Below are 12,828 nucleotides of genomic sequence, written 5' to 3' on the forward strand. Positions count from 1 at the left end.
TGTCCCACATGGGATTCACGGTCTAAACATGAGGAAGTGTTCTTATTTTAAAGAGTAGGAAATTGTGTTAAAGTGTTAAAGAGTTAAAGTGTTCTGATTTTAAAGAGTAGGAAATTGAGGCACAGAGGAATTAAACGATGCCCAAGGAAGGCAGCGATTTACGTAGGATTATATCTATATTTCTGTTTTGCTGCCCCAAAACATTTGTCATTGTTTACCCGGGAATAATAACCATTCCTCCAAGTATCCTGTTGCCGTTATTGGAGAGGAGAAAACTGGGCTGGCAGCATGGTTGGGGTTACCCAGCACAGCACTACTTATGTTCTTATGTAACTCAGTACCTCACAAGTCAGGTTCAATCAATCAACTCCACTAATGTGCCAAAAATGTTCTGTCCAGAAATACCTTCTATCTCTGGAGTGCTCCAACTCTATCATTTCTCCTTTGGAAACGCCAAAGGCAACTCAAATATTCGTTCAGATTGTTTTTTATGGTATTTGTTAAGCATTTACTATGTGCCAAGGCACTGCACTAAGCACTGGGGTAGATGCAAAGCAAACAGTCCATGCCCCACATGGGACTCACAGTCTTAACCTTCACTTTACAGATTAGGTAATTGAAGCCCAGAAAACAAATACCAAAATTATACAGTGCTCTGCACACGGTAAGCACTCAATAAATACAAGTGACTGACATTATTATTTTTCATTCATTCATTCATTCAATCGTATTTATTGAGCGCTTACTGTGTGCAGAGCACTGTACTAAGCTCTTGGGAAGTACAAGTTGGCAACATATAGAGACGGTCCCTACCCAATATTATTTAGTGACTTGCCCAAGGTCACACAGCGGATAAATGGTGGAGCTGGAATTAGAACCCAAGTTGTTTTAAAGAACTGTTAATGATTTTTTTTAGAAGGTGAGACTGGATCACCCTGGAATGATGATCATCCTGGAATGGATCACCCTGGGCCAGAATGAAGATATTCTGAAAGGAGAAGCAGGCCAGCTCTAAGGATGAGCTGTACTATTCTAACCTTCAGAATAATTGTGGCATTTGTTAAGTGCCTACAATGGGCCAACTACTGTAGATAATGGGGTAGATACAAGCTAAGCAGGTCGGACACAGTCCTTGTCCTACATGGGGCTCACAGTCTAAGTAGGCGGGAGAGCAGGTATTTAATCCCACATTGAACTCTCAAATACTTAATACAGTGCCCTGAACACAGTAAGCGCTCAAGAAATATGATTGAATGAACGATTGAATGCATTTAAAAGATGAGGAACCTGAGGCACCGTCTGCTGTGTGACTTTAGATGTCACTTAATTTCTCTGGGCTTCAGCTACTTCATTGATTACTTCATTCAAGAAGCATACCCTGACTTAAACCCCCTTTTCTTCTCCCACTCCCTTCTGTGTCACCCTGGCTTGCTACCTTCATTGACCCTCCCTCCCTTCCCCACAGCACATATGTATATATCTGTAATGTATTTATTTATGTATATTAATGTCTGTGTCCCCCTCTAGACTGTGAGTTCATTGTGACAGGGAATGTGTTTGTTTTGATATTGTACTCTCCCAAATGCTTAGTACAGTGCTTTGCATACAGTAAGCACTCAATAAATACGATTGAATGAATGAATGAATGAATGAATGAATGAACTTCACCAGTTAAATGGGGATTAAGACTGTGAGCCCCAAGTGGGACAAGGACTGCGTCCAACCTGATTAACTTGAGTCGACCCCAGCTCCTAGTACAGTGCCTGGCATATACTAATTGCTTAACAAATACCATTTAAAAAAACCAAAGTTGAATGACTTGCCAAAAGTTACCCAGCAGGCAAGGTGCTGGGAATAAAACCCAAGTCATCTGACTCGCGGGGCGTAGCCCATTCTGCCTCTCAGTCCAGGTGCTCAGGGGATTTTTTTTTAAATAATCATCCTCCCAGCACTGCAGAAAGGTTGGGAACTGAATCTCATTTCACAGGCAGATAAAGGAGCAGTTGAAGGCCGGGATGAAAATCCCAGGAGCCAGGAATAGAATCCACCCTCTTACCCGCTTGTAACTCTAACCACCCAGCAAACCCGCTTCCTGGCCTAAATATTCACACTCTATCACCAGTGTAAATGTTCATGGGCTCCCAGGAGGCCTGATGGCTTTGTCTATACTATACTATTATTATCTATTTATATCTATTTTATCTATTTATATAATGTCTTTCTCCCCCTCTAGACTGTAGGCTTGTTATGGGGAGGGAATGTGGCTGCTAATGTAGTACTCCCCCAAGCACTTAGTAGAGTGCTCTGCACATAGTAAACATTCAATAAATGCCATTGATTGATTAATTGAGAGGACTTTAAAGTGAGTTAGCCTTTGCCTTCTTGTAGGTTGGGTTCTCTGAGCTGGGGAGGGAGGGTGATTGGAGCAAAGCCGTGGTTGAAGAGGAGGGAGGCCTCAAGGGAGAAGGACTGAGCTCTCAAATCAATGGTATTATTGAGTGCTTACTGGGTATGGAGCACTGTACTGAACGCTTGGGAGAAAACAATACAACAGATTTGGTAGGCACCTTCCCTGCCCACAACAAGCTTACAGAACATGGAGGTAGGAATAAGCATGATTATCCAGGTGGCAGGGTCAAATTAATTTAATGTGGTATTTCGATCAGGGGGCAGCTGGAAGGAGGAAAGAGTAAATGGCATTTGAAGAAACTTTGGAGAAATTTTGTCATTCACCTGTAACTAGTCGAGGAAAAAAATGGTGTATTTTTTGGAATACAGTGTCATAGCCTGTGGCGGTTGTGGAGAGAGGGACCTAGACAGTGTGGATTAGAACAACCATAGACATTTGTAGCCCTGCAGAAAGCTGGGCACGTGTATATAGATTGCCCACCGGGTGGGCACACAAACTTTCTTGTCCCAAAAGGGACGTCATGCTAAAAAAAGAGGGATGCAGAGGAGGAATGGCAGGAACAAGAAGGAGTAACTATTTGAGCATCCCTTCAGGTAACCTGATCTCAGGATGGTTTAGATCCTCTTCAGAAACACCTTGCCAGCAAGAGACCTTATATTGGGGTTGAGAAGGTGCCAACATGGAGAGTGAAGGACAAATCTGGAAAGTGGGCCGGCAAATATGAGTGGGAGGTGGAGTGGAGGATGGGGGAGTTGGGTAGTGGGGGAGCAGAGCACCAGGGCCATTTGGTTTGGGAGGAGAAAGGGACTTCTGCAAGTACTGTGGGCAGCCTGAGATCATCATCATCATCATCAATCGTATTTATTGAGCACTTACTGTGTGCAGAGCACTGTACTAAGCACTTGGGAAGTACAAGTTGGCAACATATAGAGACAGTCCCTACCCAACAGTGGGCTCACAGTCTAAAGGGGGAGACAGAGAACAAAACCAAACATACTAACAAAATAAAATAAATAGAATAGATATGTACAAGTAAAATAAATAAATAAATAAATAAATAGAGTAATAAATATGTACAAACATATATACATATATACAGGTGCTGTGGGGAAGGGAAGGAGGTGGGTGGGTTTCAGGGTAGGCCGCGAGGTGCCATGTGAGTTTTGCATGATGATGATGATGATGATGATGATTAAGGTTAAGTGCTTATTAAGTGCCAAACAGTGTTCTAAGCACTGGGGTAGATACAAGATCATCAGGTTATTGTTTGCATGCAATATTGTAACGTACAGCTGGGTTGGGGAGAGAGGACCATACAGATCCTGGTAGGGAAACTGGGCACATGGACTGCCCATATAGTTGGCACAGCAAATACCCATGCAAAAGAGCAGGTACAATGTCAAAAACAGAATGGAGAGAAGCAGCATGGCGTGGATAGAGCATGGGCCTGGGAATCAGAAGGCCATGGGTTCTAATCCCAGCTCCGCCACTTGTCTGCTGTGTGACCGTGGGCAAGTCACTTCACTTCTCTGGGCCCCAGTTCCCTCATCTGTAAAATGGGGATTAAGACTGTGAGCCCCATGTGGAGCAACCTGATCACCTTATATCCCCCCTCCTCGCACTTAGAACAGTGTTTTGCACATAGTAAGCACTTAAATACCATTATTATTATTATTATTATTCTCTGGGCCTCAGTTCCCTCATCTGTAAAATGGGGATTAAGACTGTGAGCCCCACGTGGGGCAACCTGATCACCTATCCCCCCTCCCCACACTTAGAACAGTGCTTTGCACATAGTAAGTGCTTTAATACTATTATTATTATTATTATTATTCTCTGGGCCCCAGTTCCCTCATCTGTAAAATGGGGATAAAGACTGTGAGCCCCATGTGGAACAACCTGATCACCTTCTATTCCCCCCCACCAGTGCTTAGAACAGTGCTTTTCACATGGTAAGTGCTTAACAAATACCATTGTTATTATTGTTATTATTATTATTATTATTATTACTATTATTATTATTCTCTGGGCCTCAGTTCCCTCATCGGGAAAATGGGGATTAAGACTGTGAGCCCGATGTGGGACAACCTGATCACCTTCTATTCCCCCCCACCAGCGCTTAGAACAGTGCTTTTCACATGGTAAGCGCTTAGCAAATGCCATCATTATTATTATTTTTAACAAATACCATTATTATTATTATTAAGTGGCGGAGTGGGGATTGGAACCCACGACCTCCGCCTTCCAAACTCGTGCTGGCCAACAATCCAACAAAAAACCCCACTAATTTTTAATTGAAGCCTGCACTCCACACAGTGTTTCCCCTCCCCACAGCACTTGTATATATCTGTGCTGACTTCTCACTCTATTTATTTTCCTTGTACGTATTTACTATTCTAATGATTTTGTTAATGATGTGCATATAGCTATAATTGACCCCCTGTCTACCTCTTTTGTTTTGTTGTCTGCCTCCCACTTTGTCTGTCTCCCACTTATAGCTAGCTCCCATCCGCCAAGCTAGCTCTCTTCCTCCCTTCAAGGCCCTACTGAGAGCTCACCTCCTCCAGGAGGCCTTCCCAGACTGAGCCCCTTCCCTCCTCTCTCCCTCATCCCCCTCTCCATCCCCCTCATCTTACCTCCTTCCCTTCCCCACAGCACCTGTATATATGTATATATGTTTGTACTTATTTATTACTCTATTTATTTATTTATTTTACTTGTACATATCTATTCTATTTATTTTAGTTTGTTAGTATGTTTGGTTTTGTTCTCTGTCTCCCCCTTTTAGACTGTGAGCCCACTGTTGGGTAGGGACTGTCTCTATATGTTGCCAACTTGTACTTCCCAAGCATTAGTACAGTGCTCTGCACACAGTAAGCGCTCAATAAATACGATTGATTGATTGATTGATTATAGGCTGGGAGCCTTAATGATGTACAATATAGCTATAATTGGTCCCTGTCCACGTGTTTTGTTTTGTTGTCTGTCTCCCCCTTCTAGTCTGGGAGCCCGTTGTTGGGTAGGGCTTGTCTCTACACGTCGCGAAGCGCTTAGTCCAGTGCTGAAGTGCTCAATAAATACGACTTGGGTAGTACAACGTAGCAATAAGGAGAGACTGGAAAGTGCAATTCAGGAACAGAGACCATTTCTAGACTGTGAGCCCACTGTTGGGTAGGGGCCGCCTCTATGTGTTGCCAACTTGTACTTCCCAAGCGCTTAGTACAGTGCTTGGCACACAGTAAGCGCTCAATAAATACGATGGAATAAGACGAAGGAATGAAGGTTTAGAACATCAAAGGTGTGAACCCGCCGTTGGGTCGGGGCCGTCTCTATCTGTTGGCAACTTGGACTTCCCAAGCACTTAGTAATAGGGACCACCTCTCTGTGTTGCCAACTTGTACTTCCCAAGCGCTTAGTACAGTGCTCGGCACACAGTAAGCGCTCAATAAATACGATGGAATAAGACGAAGGAATGAAGGCTCTGCCTGCAGGAAGCGCTCAATAAATACAACTGAATGAAGGAATGAAGGTTTAGAACATCAAAGGTGTGAACCCGCCGTTGGGTCGGGACTGTCTCTACCTGTTGTCAACTTGGACTTCCCAAACGCTTAGTCCAGTGCTCTGCACACAGTAAGCGCTCAATAAATACGATGGAATAAGACGAAGGAATAATAATAATAATAATAATAATGGCATTTATTAAGCGCTTACTATGTGCAAAGCACCGTTCTAAGCACTGGGGAGATTACAAGGTGATCAGGTTGTCCCACTGGGGGCTCACAGTCTTAATCCCCATTTATTAAGCACTTACTATGTGCAAAGCACCGTCCTAAGCGCTGGGGAGGTTACAAGGTGATCAGGTTGTCCCACTGGGGGCTCACAGTCTTAATCCCCATTTTCCAGATGAGGTAACTGAGGCCCAGAGAAGTGAAGTGACTTGCCCAAAGTCACACAGCTGACAATTGGTGGAGCCGGGATTTGAATGAAGGTTTAGAGCATCTAAAGGTGTGAACCCGCCTTTGGGTCGGGGCCGTCTCTATCTGTTGGCAACTTGGACTTCCCAAGCGCCTAGTCCAGTGCTCTGCACACAGTAAGCGCTCAATAAATACGATGGAATAAGATGAAGGAACAATAATAATAATAATAATAATAATAATGGCATTTATTAAGTGCTTACTATGTGCAAAGCACCGTTCTAAGCGCTGGGGAGGTTACAAGGTGATCAGGTTGTCCCACTGGGGGCTCACAGTCTTAATCCCCATTTATTAAGCGCTTACTATGTGCAAAGCACTGTTCTAAGCGCTGGGGAGGTTACAAGGTGATCAGGTTGTCCCACTGGGGGCTCACAGTATTAATCCCCATTTTACAGATGAGGTAACCGAGGCCCAGAGAAGTGAAGTGACTTGCCCAAAGTCACACAGCTGACAATTGGTGGAGCCGGGATTTGAAATGAAGGTTCAGAGCATCAAAGGTGTGAACCTGCTTTTGGGTCGGGGCCGTCTCTATCTGTTGGCAACTTGGACTTCCCAAGCGCCTAGTCCAGTGCTCTGCACACAGTAAGCGCTCAATAAATACGATGGAATAAAATGAAGGAATAATAATAATAATAATAATGGCATTTATTAAGCGCTTACTATGTGCAAAGCACCGTTCTAAGCGCTGGGGAGGTTACAAGGTGATCAGGTTGTCCCACTGGGGGCTCACAGTCTTAATCCCCATTTATTAAGCGCTTACTATGTGCAAAGCACCGTCCTAAGCGCTGGGGAGGTTACAAGGTGATCAGGTTGTCCCACGGGGGGCTCACAGTCTTAATCCCCATTTTCCAGATGAGGTAACTGAGGCCCAGAGAAGTGACAGCTGACAATCGGTGGAGCCGGGATTTGAATGAGGGTTTAGAGCATCTAAAGGTGTGAACCCGCCTTCGGGTCGGGGCCGGCTCTATCTGTTGGCAACTTGGACTTCCCAAGCGCCTAGTCCAGTGCTGTGCACACAGTAGGCGCTCAATAAATAGGCTGGAATGAATGGAGCTCGTTGTCCCGGGGAGGTGGGACTGGGCTGGCCTGTCGGAGTGGCTCAGAGGGATTGGGGCGTCGCTTCTCTCCTGGTATTTACGGCGCCCCGCTGTCTTGGGTTCAATTCACCGGGGCGGCTCTTTCGGGTTCACAGCCAGGGTCTTAGAGCAGCCGTCGGAGGGGGTCTTTTTTTTGGGGGGGGGGATCCCTCCCCTCGGACACCCCCGAGGAGGAGGGGATGGGCTGCAAATGCAGCAAACCCCTCTGCTGCAGACCCAGGAGGAAGGTAAAGAGGAACGCCGGGCAAAGTTTGCTTTCTCCAAAGTGCGGGGGGGAAGAGGGTCAGCCGCCTCATTTGGGGGGTGTGGGGGGCGAAGGAACCCCGGGATTCACCTTTTGCCTTTCCAATAATCAAGTGGAATCAGCCGGAGGAGAGGGGGAGGCGATCGGCGGGGCTGGGTCTCTCCAAATCTCCTGGATTTGGCTTGGAAGAGGGGGAAAACCCACCCTACTTTAATAACAAAGCCACGGGGGAGACAGTGGGGGGATGCCTGCTGCCAGATCGCTTCTTTTTTTTAAAAAAAAAGGTATATTCATTCATTCGATCGTGTTTTTCAGTCAGTCGTATTTATTGAGCGCCTGCTGTGAGCGGGGCACTGTCCTAAGCGCTTGGAAAGTACAGTGTAGCAATAAGGAGAGACTGGAAAGGGCAGTTGAGGAACAGAGACCATTTCTGAGACCCTTTTAGACTGTGAGCCCACTGTTGGGTAGGGACTGTCTCTATGTGTTGCCAATTTGTACTTCCCAAGCGCTTAGTACAGTGCTCTGCACATAGTAAGCGCTCAATAAATACGATTGATGATGATGATGATGACTGTCTCTATATGTTGCCATCTTGTACTTCCCAAGCGCTTAGTACAGTGCTCTGCACACAGTAAGTGCTCAATAAATACGATTGATTGATCGACTGATTTCTAGACTGTTGGGTAGGGACCGTCTCTATGTGTTGCCAACTTATAATAATAATAATAATGATGGCGTTTGTTAAGCGCTTACTATGTGCAAAGCACTGTTCTAAGCACTGGGGAGGTTACAAGGTGATCAGGTTGTCCCCCAGTGGGGCTCACAGTCTTAATCCCCATTTTACAGATGAGGGAACCGAGGCACGGAGAAGCTAAGCGACTTGCCCAAAGTCACACAGCTGACAGTTGGCGGAGCCGGGATTTGAACCCATGACCTCTGACTCCAAAGCCCGTGCTCTTGACGCTGAGCCACGCTGCTTCTCTTGGACTTCCCAAGCGCTTAGTACAGTGCTCTGCACACAGTAAGCGCTCAATAAATACGATTGAGTGAAATCAATCATTCAATCATGATTGAATGAGCCCAGCGACAGGCTCGCAGTCTAGAAGAGTGGGGGGAGACAGACAACAAAACAGAACAAAAACAAGTAGACAGGTTATGTGATGACTATGTGCCAAGCGCTGTGCTAAACGCTAAGCCGGGGCTGGGCAGGAGTGGACGGGGGGAAAAGCCATCACCCCCAATAAATTGGGTAGGGGATGGATGCTTGCAGGATCAGGGGGTTCAGGGGAGAGGCGGGGAAAGTGGAAAAACATTGGGGTGCATAGTGGGGGAAGCAGCAGATTTCACAGGCTGAGGACTTCCCCAATTAGGGTGTGAAATAATAACAATAACAGTGATGGTATTTATTAAGCACTTAGTATGTGCCAAGCACTGTTCTATGCTCTGGGGTGGGGGTACAAGGTAATCAGGTTGTCCCACGTGAGGCTCAGAGTCTTCGTCCCCATTTTACAGATGAGGGAACTGGGAGAAGTTAAGTGACTTGCCCAAAGTCACACAGCTGACAAGTGGCGGAGCTGGGATTAGAATCCATGACCTCGGACTTCCAAGCCCCACTCTTTCCACTGAGCCACGCTCAGTGAGCCATCAGGAAAAGGTCCGGATTCGAGGCCTCCTCCTCCTCCTCCCGTAACCTGGGTTTTAGGCAGGTCTTTGGCAGGGTCTCCGACTGTGGGTGCTAGTGGTAAAAGGGGTGAAAAAAGAGTTTGGGGCCTTGGGGAGTTTGCTTGAAGTTGCACCATGGTTGAAGGAGTCTGGTTTTCTGGGTTCAAGGTAATATGTTCAGCGTCCAGAAACTTTACACTTACTCCCGGGGCGAAGGCAGGAGGGAAAAGGCAATAGCGACTCAATTCCCCTGGCTACGGGCTACGTTGAGGGGAGAGCAAGTTGTTTGCAGAAGTTAGATGAAGTGGAACTGTTTAAAGAGGTGCCGGTCTTTATTTTTTTTTTTTCTCATGAGGATTTGTGAGCACGGCCTTGAGAGTAAGAGCACCTGGATTCTAACCCCGGATCCGCCACTTGTCTGTGACCTTAACTTCTCTGAACCTCAGTTACTTCATCTGTAAATTGGGGATTAAGGTTGGGACCCCCAAGTGGGATATGGACTGTGTCCAATCTGACTATCTTGAATCTGTCCCAGCGCTAGTACAGTGCTTGGCACATAGTAATCACATAACAAATACCATTAAAAAAAAGCTATCCGGCAGTGGGAATCCCCCACTCTCTCCCCCCCTAGACTGTAAGACTCATTGAGGGCAGGGAATGTGTCTGTAATATTGTTGTATTGTACTTTCCCAAGCGCTTAGTACAGCACTCTGCACGCAGTAAGTGCTCAATAAGTACGATTGACTGCTTGCCACTGCCTGCCGGCTCTGGTATTTGTTAAGCAACTACTATATGCCTAGGACTGTCTTAATCGTTGGGGTAGATACGGGATATTCAGGGTCGCCTGGTTACTCTGAAACTAGCAGTCCAAGTAATAATAATAATTATGGTATTTGTGAAGTGCTTACTATGTGCCGGGCACAGTACTAAAATACCGCCTAACTGTTCATTTCTGTAGATGAGCGTAGTGGGGAGAGATTGGAGAGGTTGTAACGATGAGCAGACCTGTTGCTCCTCACCAGGGATGTATTAAAGCTCGAAGGGCAGTATTCCCAAGAGGAGGATCTGCTCTGCTCACACTCCGACATCAAGCATGACCTAATGGAAAGAGTCCCGGGACTAGGAGTCCGGAGTTTTGGTTCAAGGCTCAGTTTTGCCACTGTTGGGCAAATCACTTGACTTCTCTGAACCTCTTAACACATCTGTAAAATGGTGTTGGGAATCCCTGTGGAACAGGGATGATGTCTGATCTTATAACTTTGTATGTACCCTGGTGCTTAGCACGTAGTAAATGTTTAAAAATACGAAAATCAATCAATCAATGGTATTTATTGAATGCTGTGTGCAGAGCACTGCACTAAGCGCTTGGGAGAATACAGTGCAACACAGTTGGTAGACATGTTCTCTGCTCATAATGATCTTAGAGTCTAGAGAATGGTAAAATTAAGTATCATTTGCTCAAAACCTGAGTTGAACTCCGGTTTGTAGGATCCAAGCAAGCCGGCCTCCCTATAAGGCAATAAACTGCAAAGCAGCAGGGAGTTTGGGAGAGAGTGGTTGGGTAGAGTTGGAAATCAAGCCGGTTCTTGGAGAATCCTTCAGGCTCATAAGGAGGAAGGATTGGATTGGGACTTGGGCGGGCTGTTCGTCTTGTGTTCTGCCAGTCTGACTGGAAGTGGGAGGATCAGGAAGAGCTGCTACCCAGTGCCCCTGTGGGGCCTTGCTAGGAGGAGGTGGTCTTTTCCTGCCATGCAAAGAAGAGAATTTGGAGAATTTTCGCCAGGACCGCTGGGCATTGCAGGACTGACTCATTTCCTAGAGTTGCAACAGAGGGGGCCATGGGTAGAGCCTGGCCTCCCAGTTGGGGAAGAGGTCAAGAAAGGACTGGTAGGAGTGGGGCTGGGGGAAAGGGGGTCTCAGGAATGATTCTCCTTTTATCAGTATGCAGCCTTGGCCTACCTCTGCAGCCTCGCTCAGAATCAGGCTGGGAACCTCAGGTTTCCCTCTCAGGCCTCAGGATTCAGTCCCAGCCCAGCCTCCCAATCCCATAAGGGAGGACAAAACCCTCCAGGATACAGTCCACCTTCTACCCTGGATTGGGAATCATCTCAGGGAGGCATAATCCCTTTGGGTATGTGTTTTCAGAATTAAGCTGTGAACTCCCAGAAGTCAAGGACTAGGCATAATCTTAACTATTAGCCCAACCACCTAATATACCCTGTGGGTGGCTCAAGAATACTTAGTGACTGACTAAATGACTGGCTGCCCCTCTCTGATTAATAATAATTATTATAAAACGCTTTTCCAAGCACTGGGGTGGATACAAGATAATCAAGTTGGACATGGTCCCTGTCCCACATGGGACTCACAGTCTAAGTAGGAGGGAGTAGGATTTAATCCCCATTTAGCAGATGAGGAAACTGGGAAATTAAGTGACTTGCCCAAGGTCACACAGCAGACCAGTGGTAGAACTGGAATTTGAACCCAAGTCCTCTGACTCCCAGGACCATGGTCTTTCCACTAGGCTATGCTGCTTCCCATGGTAGAGATTGGTAGATTGGTAGAGATCCTTGGTGTCTACCTAGCCCAGGGCTCCTCCTGCCCAGCGAGGAAGGAGGTGGCCTTCTCGATTAACTTTTAATCTCCCCACTTAATATCCCCCAAGTCCTGCATTAGCCACCTAGGTGGTGAAGTTCTCATGAGAATTAGCAAGGCCTAGTGGATAGAGCACCAACCTGGGAGTCGGAAATCCTCTTTCTGCCAATTGTCTGCTGTGTGACCTTGGCATCAGCCCCCTCTCTGATCTCCCATCCTCCTGTCTCTCCCCACTTCAATCTATACTTAACTCTGCTGCCCAGATTATCTTTGTACAGAAACACTCTGGGCATGTCACTCTCCTCCTCAAAAATCTCCAGTGGTTGGCTGTCAAACCTACAAAACAAGCAAAAACTCCTCACTCTCAGCTTCAAGGCTGTCCATCACCTCGCCCCCTCCTACCTCACCTCCCTTCTCAACTTCTCCAGCCCAGCCCGCACCCTCCGCTCCTCTGCCGCTAACCTCCTCACTGTGCCTCGCTCTCGCCTGTCCCGCTGTCGACCCCCGGCCCACGTCCTTCCTCTGTCCTGGAATGCCCTCCCTCCACACATCCGCCAAACTAGCTCTCTTCCTCCCTTCAAAGCCCTACTCATTCATTCATTCATTCAATCGTACTTATTGAGCACTTACTGTGTGCAGAGCACTGTAGTAAGCGCTTGGGAAGTCCAAGTTGGCAACATATCGAGACGGTCCCTACCCAACAATGGGCTCACAGTCTAGAAGGGGGAGACAGACAACAAAACAAAACATGTGGTCGGGTGTCAAGTCATCAGAATAAATAGAAGTAAAGCTAGATGCACATCATTGACAAAGTAAATAGAACAGTAAATATGTACAAGTAACAAA

The 12,828-nt window shown here is 46.5% G+C and overlaps 1 protein-coding gene across 1 annotated transcript in view; it reads left to right on the forward strand.

Moving 5' to 3' along the window:
• The first annotated feature begins 7,610 nt into the window (after window positions 1–7,610).
• Window positions 7,611–12,828, forward strand: part of CCDC69 (coiled-coil domain containing 69) — a 38,160-nt gene continuing 32,942 nt past the window's right edge. Inside the window, exon 1 of the mRNA XM_038772220.1 lies at window positions 7,611–7,708. Within this exon, the coding sequence (XP_038628148.1) occupies window positions 7,661–7,708 (48 nt within the window). The 5' untranslated portion in view covers window positions 7,611–7,660. The remainder of the gene's footprint in view (window positions 7,709–12,828) is intronic.

The sequence above is a fragment of the Tachyglossus aculeatus genome, chromosome X1 (genome assembly GCF_015852505.1).
Source record: "Tachyglossus aculeatus isolate mTacAcu1 chromosome X1, mTacAcu1.pri, whole genome shotgun sequence".
In the NCBI taxonomy this organism is placed as follows: domain Eukaryota; kingdom Metazoa; phylum Chordata; class Mammalia; order Monotremata; family Tachyglossidae; genus Tachyglossus; species Tachyglossus aculeatus.